The sequence below is a fragment of the Callorhinus ursinus genome, unplaced genomic scaffold (assembly GCF_003265705.2).
Source record: "Callorhinus ursinus isolate GAN/ISIS: 27379988/994484 unplaced genomic scaffold, GSC_fseal_2.0 scaffold10, whole genome shotgun sequence".
Classification (NCBI taxonomy): Eukaryota; Metazoa; Chordata; class Mammalia; order Carnivora; family Otariidae; genus Callorhinus; species Callorhinus ursinus.
In genome coordinates, this window is record NW_027397072.1 from 22,879,629 (window position 1) to 22,896,888 (window position 17,260).

General features: G+C 41.7%; 2 protein-coding genes across 15 annotated transcripts in view; one reads left to right on the forward strand and one right to left on the reverse strand.

Annotated features, from left to right (window-relative positions):
* RBKS (ribokinase) overlaps positions 1-8,806 on the reverse strand; it is an 86,442-nt gene extending 77,636 nt beyond the window's left edge. For all 11 annotated transcript variants that reach the window (XR_003207275.2, XM_025867972.2, XM_025867970.2 and 8 more), the window contains exon 1: positions 8,676-8,806. Coding sequence is in view for 10 of the 11 variants with exons in the window: in XM_025867972.2 (XP_025723757.1) it covers positions 8,676-8,764 (89 nt within the window). In the remaining variant the exon portion in view is untranslated. The remainder of the gene's footprint in view (positions 1-8,675) is intronic.
* Positions 8,807-9,120: 314 nt separating this feature from the next.
* The window catches only part of BABAM2 (BRISC and BRCA1 A complex member 2), a 395,384-nt gene continuing 387,244 nt past the window's right edge, over positions 9,121-17,260 (forward strand). For all 4 annotated transcript variants that reach the window (XR_012379665.1, XR_012379664.1, XR_012379666.1 and 1 more), the window contains exons 1-2: positions 9,121-9,260; positions 12,596-12,747. Coding sequence is in view for 1 of the 4 variants with exons in the window: in XM_025867974.2 (XP_025723759.1) it covers positions 12,620-12,747 (128 nt within the window). In the remaining 3 variants the exon portion in view is untranslated. The remainder of the gene's footprint in view (positions 9,261-12,595; positions 12,748-17,260) is intronic.

Consider the following 17,260-nt stretch of genomic DNA (forward strand, 5'->3'; position numbering starts at 1 on the left):
TTTTTTAAAAAAACCTCAAAAAAATATTTCTTCCTTTTTATTTAACCTTGGTTCCTGCGGCCCCCCCCCCCCCCCCCCCCCCCGGGCCCCGATGCTTTTACGAGTTTGTTTATAATTGGTTTGCAGGAATTTGATTACAATGTGCTTTGCAGTTTACAGTATGCTTATCCTGCTTGGGGTTCATTGAAATTCTTCGATCTATACATTAATAGTTTTCATAAAATTTGAAAAATTTTCAGCCATTATTTCTTCAAATATTTTTTGTGCCTCAACTACTCTTCTTAGACTCCAATTACACAAACAACATACTCCTTGTCCCAGATCACAAAGACTGTATTTTGGTCATTTTTTCCTCTATGCTTCAATTTAGATAATCTCTCTTACTGTCTTCAAGTACACTGATCCTTTCTTTTGTAATGTCTACTGATAAGCCCATCAAGTGAATTTTTCATTTCAAAAATTGCATTTTTCATTTCTTAAACTTCTATTTGGTTCTTTTATGTATCTCCCACTTTTCTCCTCACTCCATCCATGTTTTTCTTTAAATCATGGAGCATTTTATAATGGCCCTTTTAAAATCCTTTTTTGCTAATTCCACCATCCCAACCATTTCTCTATGTCAGCTTTGATTGGTTATGGATTATGTTTTCTTGATTCTTTGCATGCTATTGATTTTTGAATGAATGCTGAATATTGCAAATGTTACACTGTTGTCTTAAATTTCGTTGTAGTTTTCAAAGGGCTGAACTTTGCTTTTTTGGGCAGCTAAGTAACTTATCTGTTTGGTCCTTTTGAGCATTGCTTTTGAGATTTATTAGGGAGAGTTTAGAGTAGCCTTTAGTTTAGGGCAAGTTTACCCCTTTTACTAAGTTGTGGTCCTTCTGGCATCTCTCCTGAATGCTCCAGGGGTTCAATAATGTCTCTGGCCAAATAGAATGTAATACCTCCCATTCCTGTATAATTTCTGGGAGATGTTCAGCTTAGAGCTCTCTAGTAATGGCCCAGCTTTGTGGAGTCTCTATGTATGTCCATGTAGTATTTAGCAACAGACTAAAGGGGACTCCTAAGCAGACTTCTGGACCCTTCCTTGATTAGCTCCTTCCTCTCCAGTACATGTTCCCACAAATTCTAGCCACCTTAGTCTCCCTAAGGTATGAACTCGGTTTTCTCAACTCACTGATATTGCCATACTTCCTTGAGTTTCTTTTCGCTGTGCCATGGTTAGTAATGTGCCTCTGGGACTGACCTGTTTGTTTCCTTTCTCGTCGGGATAACATGCCTGTTGTCTTAACACCTGACTGAAACAGCTGCTTCATTTATTTTGTCCCTTATATATCCCATTTTCTTGTGGTTTCTGGTGGGAAGGTAAGTCTGGTACTAGTCACTCTATCATGGTCAGAAGTAAATATTTTTTTTAAGAAGATTTATTTATTTTAGAGAGGGAGAGTGCGCACATGGTGGGGAGGGACAGAGGAAGAGGGAGAGGGAAAATCCTCAAGCCGACTCCCTGCTGAGCATGGAGCCCGACACAGGGCTCGGTTCCTGAGATCATGACCTGAGTGGAAATCAAGAGCCAGCTGCTTAACTGACTGAGCCACCCAGGTGCCCCCAGAAGTAAATATTTTTGAATGGATGGTCTACACCTTGAAAGACATTTATAGAGACAGCTGAGATGACAGAGCTGCCTGTGTACATCGCAGAGTGAGGTGAGAGCAGTGCAGAAGTGCCGTGTACAAGCGCAGCCCAGGGAGAAAAATAAACCAGTTATTAAAAAGCAACATGGCCTGGATAAAGGAAACAAAACGGGGCTGCATCCTCCTTCATCCCTCTTGACACAGGATTGAAGAATGAGTACAGAAGGCACCGGGAGAGGCATATAGGTCAAATAGTTAGAAACATATTTAAAAATTAAAATGCCATCTGATGTCAACCAATCTTTTTGAATAATTATACACAGACCTCCTCTCTCCCAGCTGAGCAAAGTTCTGGACAAGGAAGAGAAGCTTGGATAGAGAGGTAGAGAAGGAGCTAATCCTGGAGCTAGAAGGTACAGGAGGAGAGGGCAGGAGAAATATGTGTGCAGGGGGATGAGTGAGAGGGGACTGGACAACTAGAGGATGCAGTAAGGTATGTGCGAAAATCAGGATGCAGAAAAATAGAGCAGAAAGGGAACTGGGGAGACTAAAGCATTCATCGAAGTTCCTGATGAAAACCATTTTAATTCACTGAAGAAGGCAAGTATGAATAGTGACAAATAACTACAAAACCGGTATTTTATTTTCTATTTTGCCAATTAATTATAGTAAACTTTAAATTTCAAAATGACTTCTGTCACCACATTGTAATTATCTAGGCTACTTCTTCCTGCCATCTGCTGGTGTAGGTTAAAGAAATACAAATGGAATTAATTTTATCCTAAGCAAAATATAATTAGAAAGATAAATCAGTGTACAAAAAAATAATGTATTCTGGAATCAATTAATAAAAATTTTAACTTATCTACAATTTTTGGTTTTTGGTGCTCATGCTTCTTGCACATTCCCATCATCATGAATAATCAAGAACAGATTACATTTGTGCTTCACGATAACGTCCGTAAGATGGGTTATAGTAGGCATTATCTTCACTTTGGCAGCCAGTGAGCTACGTGAAATACCATTCTTGTCCTTTGAGCCCTTCACGGGTTCCCAGGGCCTATGGAATAAAACCCAAACACCTTAGCATGGCTGATGAGACCTTTCTGTAACATCTAATCTCCGATGCTCTATGGACCCAGCAACGGCTGTCCCCGGCAAGCTCCGTGTACACCCACGGCCCTGACTTTGCTCCTTGTGTCATCCCAGCTGGCCAGAAGGTACCCCCTCCTCTTTTGTGCTGGGTTAGCACCTGCTTGTTTTCTAAAGCTTGGCTCAGGAGGCATCCATCCCATCCAGGCAGTTTTCCCCGTACTCCCACAGAACCTGCAGGCGCTAACCGCATCACACTACAATCATCTCTCTCTGTGTGTGTCTTCTTCTTTGGACTAGAAGTTCCTCCGGAGCAAGGATCATGTTTTACTAATTGGCAGTATCCCTAGCACTTAGCACAGTCCCAGTCTTTCAATAGTGTAACAAGTAACCAAAATACTGGACAGACATTCATCACGAAGCTCACCCCTGTCCTCTCCCAAGAGTGCAGACGCTAGGGCGTGAAGAGCTGGGAAAGGAACGGATCACTAAAGGAACTTGTAATATCACATGGTAGTGTGCTTGCTTTGTCATGTGCAGTTTACTTTCTTGTTTTGTTTTGCAGTTTACTTTTTTTTTTAAAGATTTTATTTATTTGATAGAGACACAGCGAGAGAGGGAACACAAGCAGGCGGAGTGGAAGAGGGAGAAGCAGGCTTCCCGCTGAGCAGGGAGCCTAATGCGGGGCTCGATCCCAGGAAGCTGAGATCATGACCTGAGCCGAAGGCAGACGCTTAACGGCTGAGCCACCCAGGCGCCCCGTGCAGTTTACTTTTTAAGGTGTTTATCTCAAAGGGATCAAAATTAGCAAATTTCCCATGAATCATCTCTTTTGATGTTAGGGAATCTGGCTGACAGAAACATGTTTACCAAAATATTAATTTAAGAGTGGGCAACTGATACGCAACTTTCAGGACCAATTTAAGGAGCAGAAAGGATAATAAAGGATATTCCTCTAACAGTGGGTATGCATGACACTCCTCAGGTCAACATTCCTCCGGCTTTTACTTTACTGAAATTGTGATGCAGAAGAGATTTTTCTGTTCCAAATATGACAAATCCAGAGGCTTCTGGTGGAATGCAGGTTAGAGGTTATGTAGTATGTTAGACACATGTAACCTTTTCTAGGTATGGTATATATTTTTGGCTTTTTTTTTTTTTTTAAGTAATCTAGGTCCTACGTTTCATCCACTTTGGATCGAAAAGCTTCTAAACTCACTTATTCCGCCATCCAATTAAAATCTTTTAAGAATTAAGCAATCATTTCCTGACTTGCCAAGGATTAAATTTAGATGCTTGGTTGAACATGAGCCTTATCTTTCAAGCCATCACTTTTAATTGGAGCATATAAAAGGATAACACAGGGTTTTAGCTGGCATCGTAGTCTACCGCCATGGAAATGTAAACATGGCTTGTCTCAAAGCAAGTTTTAGGGGTACAGAGAGACTGGGAGATGGGAGATAAATTATGTAAAAAACAATGCTGTAGATGTTGGAGTGCCCTCGGAGTTCAGACCTTCAGTGATCTCATCCTGCCTCATGACCTCAAATATCCTCGATACACTGGTGACTCTTAAATTTCTATCTCCAGCTGGTCCTATTCTCTGAACTCCGAACTCCTATATCTGTCTTTTTGACGGCCTCAGTTGGATGTCTAACAGGCACCTCGAATCTCACATGTCCACTCTGAGCTCCTGATACTGCCCTCTTCCTAGCCAGCTTGCTCTGCTCCCAATCTTGTTTCTCGGCAAAAGTCAGCTTCCCCTTCCTCATGCAGAGGCCACAGAACTTGGGAGTAATCCTTGACCCATCTGTAGTCCTCAGCAAATCCTGTCAGCTCTGCTTTCAAAATATAATCAAAAGATGCTCACTTCTTCCCACTTGGACTGCTTTCAAGCTACCGTCATTTCTTGCCTGGATTATTTTAACAGCTCTGAACTGGTCTCCCCTTTTTTGCCCTTGCCTTCCTTCAGTCTGTTCTCACAGCCCCCATAGTGATGATATTAATATGTACATCACATTAGGTCACCCTTCTGCTCAAACCCTCCAGTGGCTTTTCATCTTATTCAGGGTATGACCCAACATCCTTTAATCATTAATCGCCCTCCCCCCTCCCTTTCTTTCTTCTTCAGCCACACTGGACTCCTGCTGTTCACTGATCATAAGAGGCATGTTTCCACCTCAGGGCCTTTGCATATGCTCTTATCCTGGGTATCTGTACGGCTGGCTTCCTTTCCTCCTTTAGGTTTTTACTCAAAATCACCTTCTTAGTGAGGCTTTCTGTGGGCAAGGACCTAAAATTACTACTCCCATCTCCCTTTCATGCCTTATTTTCCTCCTTAGCATTTATCTAACATACTATGCATTTTACTTATTTCTACTGATACGGTCTCTTCCATTAGAATGTAAGCTCCATGAGGCAGGGATTTTTGGCTATGTTTTTCACTGCTGCATCCTCTGCATTTAGGGAAGTACCTGGCATATATACAAAGTCAATAAATATTTGTCAAATGAATAAAAGATGGGTGATACATGTCATAAGAAATAAAGATTATTAATGAAAGCATGATTAACAAAGATCTGTGAGCTTAATCTCCAACGAAGTTTATCTGTTGTTGGGTTTTCATGGAATTCTGTCTTTGGAGGAACTCTGACTTAATTTTCCACAAGCTTGATTTATCTTTGCATTGTGGAACTTCAGAGATGAGTGTTCAAGAAGAGAATAATGATAAACATAGGTCCTATTAAATAATGCTCAGTTTGTCATGTTGGATGAGCTAATGATATTTTAAAATTATTAGTACACAGAGCTTACTATTCATAGCAAACTGAAATTAGACATAAAAAAAGTTGCTCATTGAATTAGCAGTGTCTGGCACACAGTAATGTAATATATAAAGTGAATTGGATTGGGTGCTGTCCAAGAGGGCTTGGTTACGGAAGTAGTTTTATTTCTGAAGTGATTCTACAGTATAGGCACCGGTGTCCAAGTTGGTGCCAGTTAAACTAAGAAATAAAGGAAGGGACAGTCATGAAGATACCATCTTTAGACTTGAAAATTACAAATCCTTAGTTGTTCTCCTTTATCAGCTTACAAAGTAAACAATAAATGCACACACTATAAGCTTTCAAATGAACTGCAGATGAAAAGGGCAATAAATACCAGCCCGAGGCAGAGGTAGAGGCAGAATGCTGTAATGGAAAGATAAAGCTTGGGAAACGTGGGTTTCCAGCTTTCACTGTGACACTAACTGGCTGTGTGATTTGGGGTGAGTCATCTAACTAGTCTCTTAGTTAGCTCACCTGTAAAATGTGGAGAATGGACTGATGGGCTTCAACGATCCCCCAAGCTCTAAGTATTGTAAGATTTTTTCGACTTTAAGCTTTATCACTGTGGTAGGCAGAATAATGTCCTCCCCCCCCACTCCCCACCCCCAAGGATGTCTACATTCCTAACCTCCAGAACTTGTGAATGTTACATTACATGGCAAGGGAAATTAAGGTTGCTAATAAGCTAACTTAAAATAAGGATATTATCCTGAATTATCCATTTGGGCCCAATATAATCGTAAGGGTTCCTGTAATGTAGAAGAGGAAGAGGAAGGTAGAAAGTGAGTATCAGAGTGATGCCATGTGAGAAAGACTTGACTGACCATTGCTGGCTTTGAAGATGAAGGGGTCATGAGCCAAGGAATGTGGGAAGCCTCTAGAAGCAGGAAAAGGCAAGAAAACAGATTTCTCTTAGAGCCTCCAGGAAGGAATGCAGCCTACAGACACCTTGTTTTTAGCTCAGTGAGCTCTGTGTCAGACTTCTGACCTCCAGAACTGTATTAAATTTATATTATTTAAGCCACTAAGTTTGTCAATTTGTTACGGCAGCAAGAGGAAATGAACACAATCATGATATGTACCATAACTAGCAAAGTTGGACCCAAGTTTATCACAGATGCAGGGTTTTAAATAAAAATTCTATACTCAGGTATTTTGTAAAGATCTTCAGAGGCAGGAGTAATCAGCAACCAAAAGAAGTTTGCAGATAAGCTGTGAGGCAGTCTTTAAGGGAGTAAAATTTTTACTAGTGATTCATGAGAAGTAGAAACCTGGTTATTTTACAAAGGAAAGAAAATGGTGAGAGAAGAGACATTAGAAAGGTTATACACAACATGAGTTTCTTATTTCTCTGGACCTCAGTTTACCCCTTTATGAACTGAAGGGCTGGGATAAATAATCTCTAAATTCCTCTCTTTTTTTATTTTTAAAGGGGGCGGGGAGAGAGAGAGAGGGAGGGCGAGAGGAGCAGAGGGAGAGAGAGAGAGAATCTTAAGCAGGCTCCATGCCCAGTGCAGAGCCTTGCGTGGGGCTTGATCTCACGACCCTGAGATTATGACCTGACCTGAAATCAAGAGTTGGACGCTTAACCGACAGAGCCATCCAGGCACCCCAAATTCCTCTAGCTCTTAAATAAGATTTTAAAATCCCAACATGTTACATGAGCCTTTGACACTCCACTCTCCCCCAAGTATGAAGAGTATTCATTTTATAAAGTATAATTATCCTTTATGTCTGATGGTCAAGCTTCACAGAAAGCTCAGACTTAGTTTAAGAAGAAAGTGGCTCTGAATTTTAAACCTGACACTTACTCAGGTAGGGTGCATGGGAAAATTGCTTAGCTTTCTCTTTTGCCACTGCACCTATAAAAGTATGTTTTCAGCAATCACTATACCTGCCCCTAGCAGTCTCTCCCCCTTCCTACTCTTGGTCTGGAAATTTGATTAACCTAGCTTATAAATATTTTAAGCAACATAAGACTAAACTGGTTACATACAGACCCTAGAGCTATTTTCTAGGTAAAACATGGGTGGTGCAGAGATTTGGTGACTTGATTTTCCCAAGACCTTTTTACTTATTTCCAGGCTCTCTGCTGTCCTTTGGAAAAGCAAGGTTGCAGGACAGATGAGGTCTTAACTGTGGCATGTCTGATCATTTTTAATTTTTATAATGTAAAAAAAATAGTATATTTGAAAAGCCACTCACAAAAATATTAAATGGAAGCAATCTGAACGGTAGAATTTTCTTGGAATATATGATTTTTTTTACAATGAACATATTTTTATAATTAAAAAAGCCATTTTCCCTTCCTCCCTTTTTTTTTTTTTTTTGAGTAGGCTTTAAACCCAAGGTGGGGCTTGACCTCACAACTCCAAGATCAAGAGTTGCGAGCTCTAGCACCCAGCCAGCTAGGCACTCCGCCATTTTCATTAAAAAAAGAAAAATTAGGGATCTCTCCAACCAACCTATTTTCACTTAGCATATTTTCATTATTTAATTTTTTTTTATTATCGTTGTAAACATTGTGTTTATGGGTTTTTATTCTGATTCACACTCGGGTTGCCATAAGATAACCCATATACTGATACATACAATACTGAAAAACAAGGCGTAAATATGAACTGTTGCAGGAATGCCAACAGTCAATATGGTGAAGGGTGATTGATCGATCGCCTTTTTGACCTCTGCTCCACTCATTCAAGTTCAGACGAATAATACCCAATCTGGTTCATGTCACTGTTCACAAACACCTTCCTTCATTTTGTCCTCATAACAACCCTGGGAGGCGGGCACGTTCTCAGAGATAAAATGACCTGACCAAAGTTACTTAGGCTAGTCAGGGGACAGGTTCAGCAGCCTGGTCAAGAAAACCGGAGGTCTATGCAGGCGCTTCTAGTAACAGTAAGAGCTTCCACTACACCCTGGCCTCTACGTTCCCTAACTTGACAGTTACCTTTACCAACTCAAATCCTGCCTCTTCCACGCCAGGGAGGCAGGTTGCGGGCTAGGGAAACCTGTAACTCACCCCAAAAGCGGGCACTCTCCATCGCCAAAGCCCCGGTGCCAAGCACAGTCCGCCCCCTCCCGCGACCGCAGGCTCTGCGTACTGAGCCGGACTAACCTGACCAGGTCGGTCATGCAGGAGCCCACCACTACCACCGCGGCCACCTCCTCCTGCCACTGCCGGCCCGGTTCCCCAGATGCGGCCATGGCCCAAAGGTGGTGCTCGCCAACCCAGAGGCTGACCTTTGCCCTTTGTCCAGCCCCGTAACCAGAAACGCCGCTTCTACGCTCCCTAACGATGCGGGCCTTCCAGACGCCTCTGCGGGTCGCCCACCTGACTGCCCGAAATAACCCCGCCCCCAACCGCCCTCTGTTCTTCCCGGGACGGTCTCCCTGCACCACTTCTCGTTACAGAGCCCTCCCGATAGTTCCAGACTCCACGCCGCTCGCCACCCACGAGGCCGGCGCGGAGGAAAGACCCTTCAGGCACTGCGGGGACGCCTTTCCGAGTGCTCGGCTCGGTGCGTCCGGGGGCGCGCACGCCGCCCGGCTCCCGGGCCGCAGAGGAGGCGGGGCGGGACGTGCGGGGGCGCGCACGCATCCGGCTCGCGGTGCGCGCGCAGGTCGGTGCGTCAGTCGGGGGCGCGCTCGGGTAACCTGTACCCCCACGTAGTCGCCGGTTACCGATCGGACTAAGTTCCAGGTACCTGGACTGGGGCTGGTGCGGGGAGGTTGGATCCCGAGTCGCACAGGTGGCCTGTGCACAGGACCGTGGTTTAAGTATCCCTGGGGCTCGCCGCCTCTTCCTATAGAGAAGGCCCCCGTTCCAGAGATGCCCTGCTCATCCCCGTCATGCTGGTCCCCGCAAGAACGAGTCCCCCAAGGCCAGAGGCTGCTCTTTTTGCGTATCTAGCCCGTCCCCTGCTCCCTCAATAACCTCAGACTCCTTTCTCTTGTCCGCCTGATGAGGGGACCATACAGTTTGGGAAAAGGGACAGTATCCCTTTTTAGATGGCCCCTAGAGTGGGGTGGTCATTCTCTGGGTCTGAGCCGACTTGTTTTTCTTGAATGTTGCCCCTGGAGAAATTGCTTCCCCACTTAACTTCCCTCGTGCGCTGTATGACGTTGAGGTGACGCAGCAGGACGCCACCCCTTTCCGTTCCATGACGTCAGCAGGGCACACGTTTCCGTGTTTGTCATCCCATCTTAATTGCGAGATACTGGACGATGCCTTAGACGTCTTTGTAGTCCCCAGGCTGCCCATCCGAGGACCTTATGTGAACCTGTTCGAGCAGCAGACCCTGTAAAAATTGTATTTCTGCATTTTCCTTCTGTAATACCTCAAAATCAGGAAATATAAATTGCACAACTAGCATTCAGGGGAGGCTGACTGCTGTAAATTTGTGCCTAGCTGGGATCTATTATAGAACTGTGATATGTAAAAGCCACTATTGGGGGTGAGCCCCCATCCATGTCCCTGGCTCAAAAGAATCACACCAAAGAACCATCATCTTTGGCTGTTTGGTGACCTATGGTTTTGGAGTATTTCCCCTCTGTCTTAGAGAAGTCACTACACTTACGGTTGAAACAGATTTTAACGCTGCGGGAAGTCTTGCACTGTCAAAAAATAGTATTGTAGCTGTTCTGAAACAAAGAAATTAATTCCTTCAGGTATTAGTTGAAGGTCTTGACAGTTGCTGAATTGGGACGGGTTGTGTCACCTTAAGTATAGTTTGGCTTTTGTTGCAGGTTTCTTCCCTGTAGCATCTGACTGGTCGATCACTCAGGCCAGGTTTGGCAGCAGACCAGCTGTAGTCAAACGTGTTTCTGGTGGTCACGCAACCATTAGTTCAACTTCATAATTTTTTTCTGTTCCAATTTTATAAGTTGTACACTTAAACAGATGACTTTAATGCCTTTCTCTTTGGTGATTGCAATTATACATGCTTATGTGAGAGGAGGATGGGTATAGTGGACTTTGAGGGAGATCTGGATTTGAATTCTGATCTTTATTCTTGCTATGTTTGTGACCTTGAAAAAGTTACTTAGTCTTGCTGAGCTTTAGTTTTCTTATCTGTGAAATGGGAACAATAATAGTCAGAGAACAGGGTTGTTGGGGGGAAGTAAATGAACTTACAGGTAGAGGTGGGTGATATAGTAGTGCCTGATACTCAGTTGACTTTTCAGAATGTGTTGATTCTTTTTCCATTTTTCATAGAAATGAGAGGTAAAAGAATGATAGGTATTATGGGAAAAAAGCATGGAAGAATAATTTTGTAATGTAGGTGAGATCCTTTGCTTTTTTTCCAGATGAGTATTTCTGTGTTTTGCATATGATCTAGATAAGCATCCTTTCAAGAACTGTGACATCAGTGGATAGAAATAAGAATGGAAATGTCGCAGAATAGGAAAAAAATAAGCTTCAAAATGATAATATGGGTTAGTATGCTGTTCAAAGGCAAATTACAGAAGTTATCCTTATCTCCTGTAGAGTGGGAATTCTGATACCTGCCTACTGCCCAGGATTGTGATGATCAACTGTAATAATGTATTTGGAAGCTCTTTACAAGTGGTAGTGTTATAAAAATGTACAGCATGATTTTTATGGTTGATAATACAGGGCATTAGATGTATATTCTTACTTTGTAGTGACATTGGAATGGTGGAGGGAGGTCATCTGTTAAGTGGCTGGAAGAGGATCTTGTTTTATATTTGCAGAAAGGATGATTTGAGTACTGAAGTGTAAAGCTTTTGCCGCCTCAAAGGTACTTCTGGGTGTCATCACTATATAAGGTCATCAAGTTATTTTTTGAAAGATCATTGCAGTCCTTCCCTTTATTACTATCTGAAATGATTAAAACAGGTACTGGTTTTCAACATTTATTTTGGCAGGGACTTGTAAGTCCTCATATGGTAAAATATATGAAAACTAGGACCAGAACATCATTTCCTTGTAGTTGTAACTTGTAAGAAATTAGTTTGCTTTTGATGCAGGATTATCCTTTCAGATTGAGGAAGAAAGTGATTATTTAAATGGACTTATTCACCTCTGAAAGTAGAGGTTTTCATTTAGAAATCTATTTAGAGGAATTCATGCGTTCCCTCTCCTAACCCCTTGGGTTTCCAAATAATTTAGATACGCTTTGTTGGTTTTACTTCTGTATTTTCAAGTGTAAGAACTTCTTAGTGCCTGAAAGGCAAAGACTTTTAGATCCATGTTAGTTTGTGTTGCTTAATATCTGGCTAAGTGTTTATTTTCATGATTCAGTTGTTAAATAGCTTTTTGCTACATATGTTCCTCAGATACATTATCCTCGACCACATTTTTTGAGGGTATATTGTCTTCTCTCCATACCTCAATATTTCTCTAGTTTTGGTCTCTTTATTCATTTGTTTATTAAAAGATTTTTACTGGGTGCTTAGCGTGTGCCAGGTACTTTTGTTAAACACTAGGGATTCAAGACATAGTCCCTGCAGGGGGGAGATCACAAAGCAGGTAGTTACAACACACTGTGGATGGACAGCATATCAGAAGTAAATAATTTCTCGTAAGTAACAACTGGTAAGCAGATTATGCTTATTCTTGAATTTTATACAGTATTACCAATCAAGTCCTTCTTGTGGGGACACAGAGGTAGTGGTTCCTAACTTAATGGTGTGTACATGTTGTGTGTTGGGGGAGAGGATTGTTAGCAAAGGCTTCTTAATGCCTCAGAGTAGGAAGCTGCCGGTTGTAAGATAGGGCAGGGTAGCTTTAGGTCGTGTGGGGCAGTGTGGCGGTCAGCTTTGGAAAGGAGGAGGGAATTGGATTTGAAAGGTTGCTTCTGTTCCTGAAAAGCATTGATTCAGTCTCTGTCCGGAGGAGGTGAGCAACGGGGGGGTTGGTTTCTTCTGAGGGTCATTGGAAGAGGCCGTTGTAAGACAGGAAATGAGGTATTTATTCATACAAGAGAAACTTCCTTGTGCTGTGCCAGTTTTCAGGAAACTTGTTCTATCTAGTTCCTCTGAATACTCTGACCACCATTCTTCTGCTTTCAGTGGTGATTTGCAAGTCAAGCTAAAATGTCCCCAGAAGTGGCCTTGAACCGAATTTCTCCAATGCTCTCCCCATTCATATCTAGTGTGGTCCGCAATGGAAAAGTGGGACTGGATGCTACGAGCTGTTTGAGGATAACTGACTTGAAGTCTGGGTAGGTACCAGAACTACTTCAACTAATGGATCAGACCCAATCCAGCCTTTACCTACTAATAAACTTTTCTCACCAGATTCATAAAAATTGAACACCACAGAAATTCATCAAGTCATGATCTTATCACATGATGATGCAGTTGGTTTTGTCCAGATCTTGACATTTTGTGTTTCTAGTTGTTGTATTTGAGTTGTGGGCCATTGCTTTATGATCACAATGTTTGTGTCTTTTTTTTTTTTTTGGCATGTCTCTTTGTTAATAGTGTGCCATGTGGTTGTTAGCAAGTATGTTTTTCATTCATTGACTTTATGTCTGCTGCAATCCAGCATGTACCCTAAGAGTTGGGTTTTGGGATTCTGAATCTGTTATCTCTCCTAATAAGAAAATGGGATTGGTAATCTCTCCTAATAAGAAAATTATAATAGCTAGCCAGAATGAGTCATTTTTCACAATGGGGTTGGAACAGTAGAATCTCACACCTGGAAATGTTGCATTAAAAAGCCCTGACTTTTTATTTCAAAATAAATGTAGATTTACAGAAAATTTACAAAATTCTACAGAAAATTAATATTGCTATAATGCTGTTGCTTGTTCTACAAGCCTTGTTTGAATTTTGCCAGTTTTCCCACTCATGCATGTCCTTTTTTTGGTCCAGGATCCAATCCAGGATCCAGACCGAGTTTAGCTGTTGCATCTTGGTCTTCTTAACCTGTTACTGTTTCTGTCTTTCTTTGTCTTTCATGATTTTGACACTTTTTTTAAAAAAAGATTTTATTTATTTGTCAGAGAGAGAGCACGCACAAGCAGGGGGAGCAGCAGGCCATGGGAGAAGCAGGGAGCCCAATGTGGGACTCAATCCCAGGACCCTGGGATCATGACCTGAGCCGAAGGCAGGTGCTAAACCAACTGAGCCACCTGGGTATCCCGATTTTGACACTTTTGAAAATAGCACTGGTTAGTTATTTTGTAAAGTGTTGCTCAGTATGGGTTCATCTACTGTTTTCCCTTTATTACAGTGAGAATTGCATTTTTTTCCCTAAGCATACTATAGAATTGATGGTGTATGGTTTTCAGCGCGTTAGGTCAGGGAGTACGTGATGTTCATGCGTCTGTGACTGGTATGTTAACTTGGACCACTCAGGTGGGATTGTGTCCACCACGTTTCTCCACTATCGCGTTAGCTCCCTCTTCCCTTTGTCATTGGTAGGTATCTTGTGGAGTGATGTCTTGAGATGGTGCAGATGTTCGCTTCCTCACTGTACTTTTGGCCACAAATTTCAGTGTCCATGGGCGCGTCGTTCTGGCCTGCAGTCATTACTGTCATGCTGATCTAAGTGATTTTCTATTTCCCTTACTCCCCCCCACACTTGTTAATTTGAATTCTGCTGTAGAGAAGCGTTATCCCTCCTCCCCCAGTGACTTACTTATTTGCTTATTTGTTTATGTCGGTGTGAATTTTGAGGTGTTTATTTTAGTCTCTAGGTTGTCATCCAAACACTGTGTTCATTTATTTTGTTGCTCAGTTGTTCTAGTGTTGTCATTGGGAGCTCTGTTGAGTTGGCATTTGTGTCTTTTTGACATATCCCTATCAGTTTTTGAGCACTTTCTTACTAGAAATATGTTGCATTCTTGATTCTCTTTTAGCTTTTCTTTTTAGTTTCTTTTGTCTGCTATAAGTCTTGCTGTTTTTTGACTAAGCTGAAGACTTAGATATGAGGATATACACTTACTTTCTTCAGTAGTGAGATAAAGAAAACTAAGTCAGTTGGATACTTTCTTGGAAAATAGGATGCTTTTTTAAAAGATCTGGCATTGGGGCACCTGGGTGGCTCAGATGTTTGGGCATCTGCCTTTGGCTCAGGTCATGATCCCGGGGTCCTGGGATCGAGCCCCACTTCGGGCTCCCGGCTGAGCGGGGGACCTGCTTCTCCCTCTCCCTCTGCCTGCTGCTCCCCCTGCTTGTGCTCTCTCTCTCATAAAAAATAAAAAATCTTAAAAAAAATAAATAAAAGGTCTGGCATTATCTTCAATTTAGTCAGTGGGTAGGGGGTTTCTTTTGGGGCAAAAATGTCCTAAAAGTCGATAGTGGGGATGGTTCTACAATTCTGTAAATACATGAAAGGTGACTGGACTGAACTGTGCACCTGTAAGGTTTTTGTGGGGTGTGGATTATAGCTTAGGGAAGCTGTCATCAAAAGAAGCCAAACCCATGAACCAGGGATGTTTCCTGTCCCAAATGAATAGGGCATGGAAATAGGTCTTTTTTCTTTAGTTTGTCACAAACATTTTTTTTTTTAAAGAGATGTTGAGGACATGACGGGGGACTGAGGGCCAGAGGACCGGGACTGGCTTATGTAAGATGATGTCGTCTGAACTTCTTACTCCTTGTGTCAGTATCCTGAGAGAACGTTTGGGTTCATCAGCATGAAGTCACTTTATTTCTTTTCCACAGACTCTTTCTCCAGTGCTCCCCAATTCCTGAATGTTTGGTTGAGCATTTAAATGCAAATAGTGGATCTGGTGATACATTTGAAATGAATCCACTAGACCTGGCCCGGGCTGGACTAGCTCTGTGAAAAATATTTGAAATGGCATCAGTGGCATTTAGTATTTATGGAATTTACTTTCTTTAGATTTAAAAAAAGAATGCAAATACCTCTACCTACGTTAACAAAGTTGCTGTGCATAAAATGATGTGAAAAGCCTTATTGATCTAGAGCATTAGTGATGCCTTTTATGTAGTGCTTGTCTGAAAGATTCATGAAAGTTCCTCAGAATCTCATTAACAATTCTTTCTTCAATCCTTCCATCAGGCAAAGTGTGCATTCCTCAAGTTTCTATAGCAAAACAGTGGTGGGGTTTGGGAACAGAATGGCTTCTTCTTAGTGTGTCACTTATTGGCATTTCCCCTTCTTTCAGATCAGCGGCACTCATGGTTACAAGAAATGGGGTGCACATTTGTGAGTTCTGTGAACTGGAAGGGCCATACCCTATAGCGCACAGCATACACAGAACTAGTCTTGTTTCTATATATGGCTATTTGCCCTTGAAGAGATGAGGTGTGAATATCTATATTCTAGATCTGGCTCATAGGAGGAATAGATAGGTAAGAATCTATTCAAAGTAAGATATTTTTTTAAAAAATAGTAACTCGTCTTTATTTCTCTAATGGCACCTAAATCTTTGTACCGTAGGTACACCTATGTATGTATGTGTGTATGTGTGTATGTATGTACATGTGTGTGTGTTTCTAAGCTCCACTGCTAGACTGTCACAATCTTAAGGACAGGGTTCTTATTTATTTTTAGACCTCCTTAAGGTCTGCTATGGTACCTTTCCCATATAGTGTAGCAAGTAGGGGTTGAATGAGTGAAGAGGTAAGATGTTTTCCTAGAGAAGATGCCTGGTTTGGGGATCATAGTGGTTTGGACTTCTGGCTTGGAAACCTGTTTCTTGGTCTGGTGGATTATTGCTTAATCTTTGTTATATGTAATCCTTTAAAATTTCATTTCTTGACAAATGAATTGATACTTTTGAAATTATAGTGAAGTGTATTATAGTATGGGGTTTACTATTCTAGGTAGAGGGGCCAAATTTTAATTTTAGGGAATTATTCCATGAGGCCACTGACTGTTTATTAGCTTTTTGCTCTGTGTTAAGTTGATCACAAGCATGTGCTATTTGTAAGATGCCATATTTTGTCATTTTTAGTGATTTACTAATCTTGAAGCTGTCTACATGTTCAGTGTTCTGGAATGGTGCCTGGCAAATATAAGAGAGGAAAGCAGAGGGCTTACTGCAACCTGTGGTAGCCAAGCCTTATTATCTTTTTTCAGCATATCACAGTGACTCACCCTTACTGGCACATGGCTGTGTTTGGGGCATCTGCTATGACATCTCAGCCGCCCACAACTACCTGTTGCATTTTTTGTTCATGTTCTGAATTTCGTTACTTAATTAAAAATAGATACTCAGTGTACTTGGTTACTAAATAGAACAGTTTTCAAAGATGAGCGCTGTAAGCTTTGAAGACTGATCTCCGTTTGCTGCGTTGGTCCCTTTGGCTGGCCGACTGAGGCTTTATTAGCCCTGTGCCTGGAAGGAAGCTGCTGGCCCAGGAGGCAATACTTTAATTTTGAAGATGGGCAGCTTTTAACCATTTTGCATCCAGTTGTTCACTGGGCTTTTCCGTTTCACTTTTTTTTCTGTATTCTTTTGTGATCTTTTTCCTTTTCTCCCTGTGCATATCTTTATACTTTATGTATTCATTATATAAAATATATCCCTAAGCCATATATAGTATTATATTACATGTTTAAGAAGTTTATACAAATGGTGTCATCATATATATATATATATATTCTTTTGCAGCTTGCTTCTTTTGCTTAGTAGGAAGTTCTTGAGATTTACTTACATTAATACTTATGGTTCAAGTTCTTTGGTTTGCGCTGCTATATCATATTCCATTGTATGACTATGCCTCCAATTTTTTATTCACTCTCCCACTGATTGA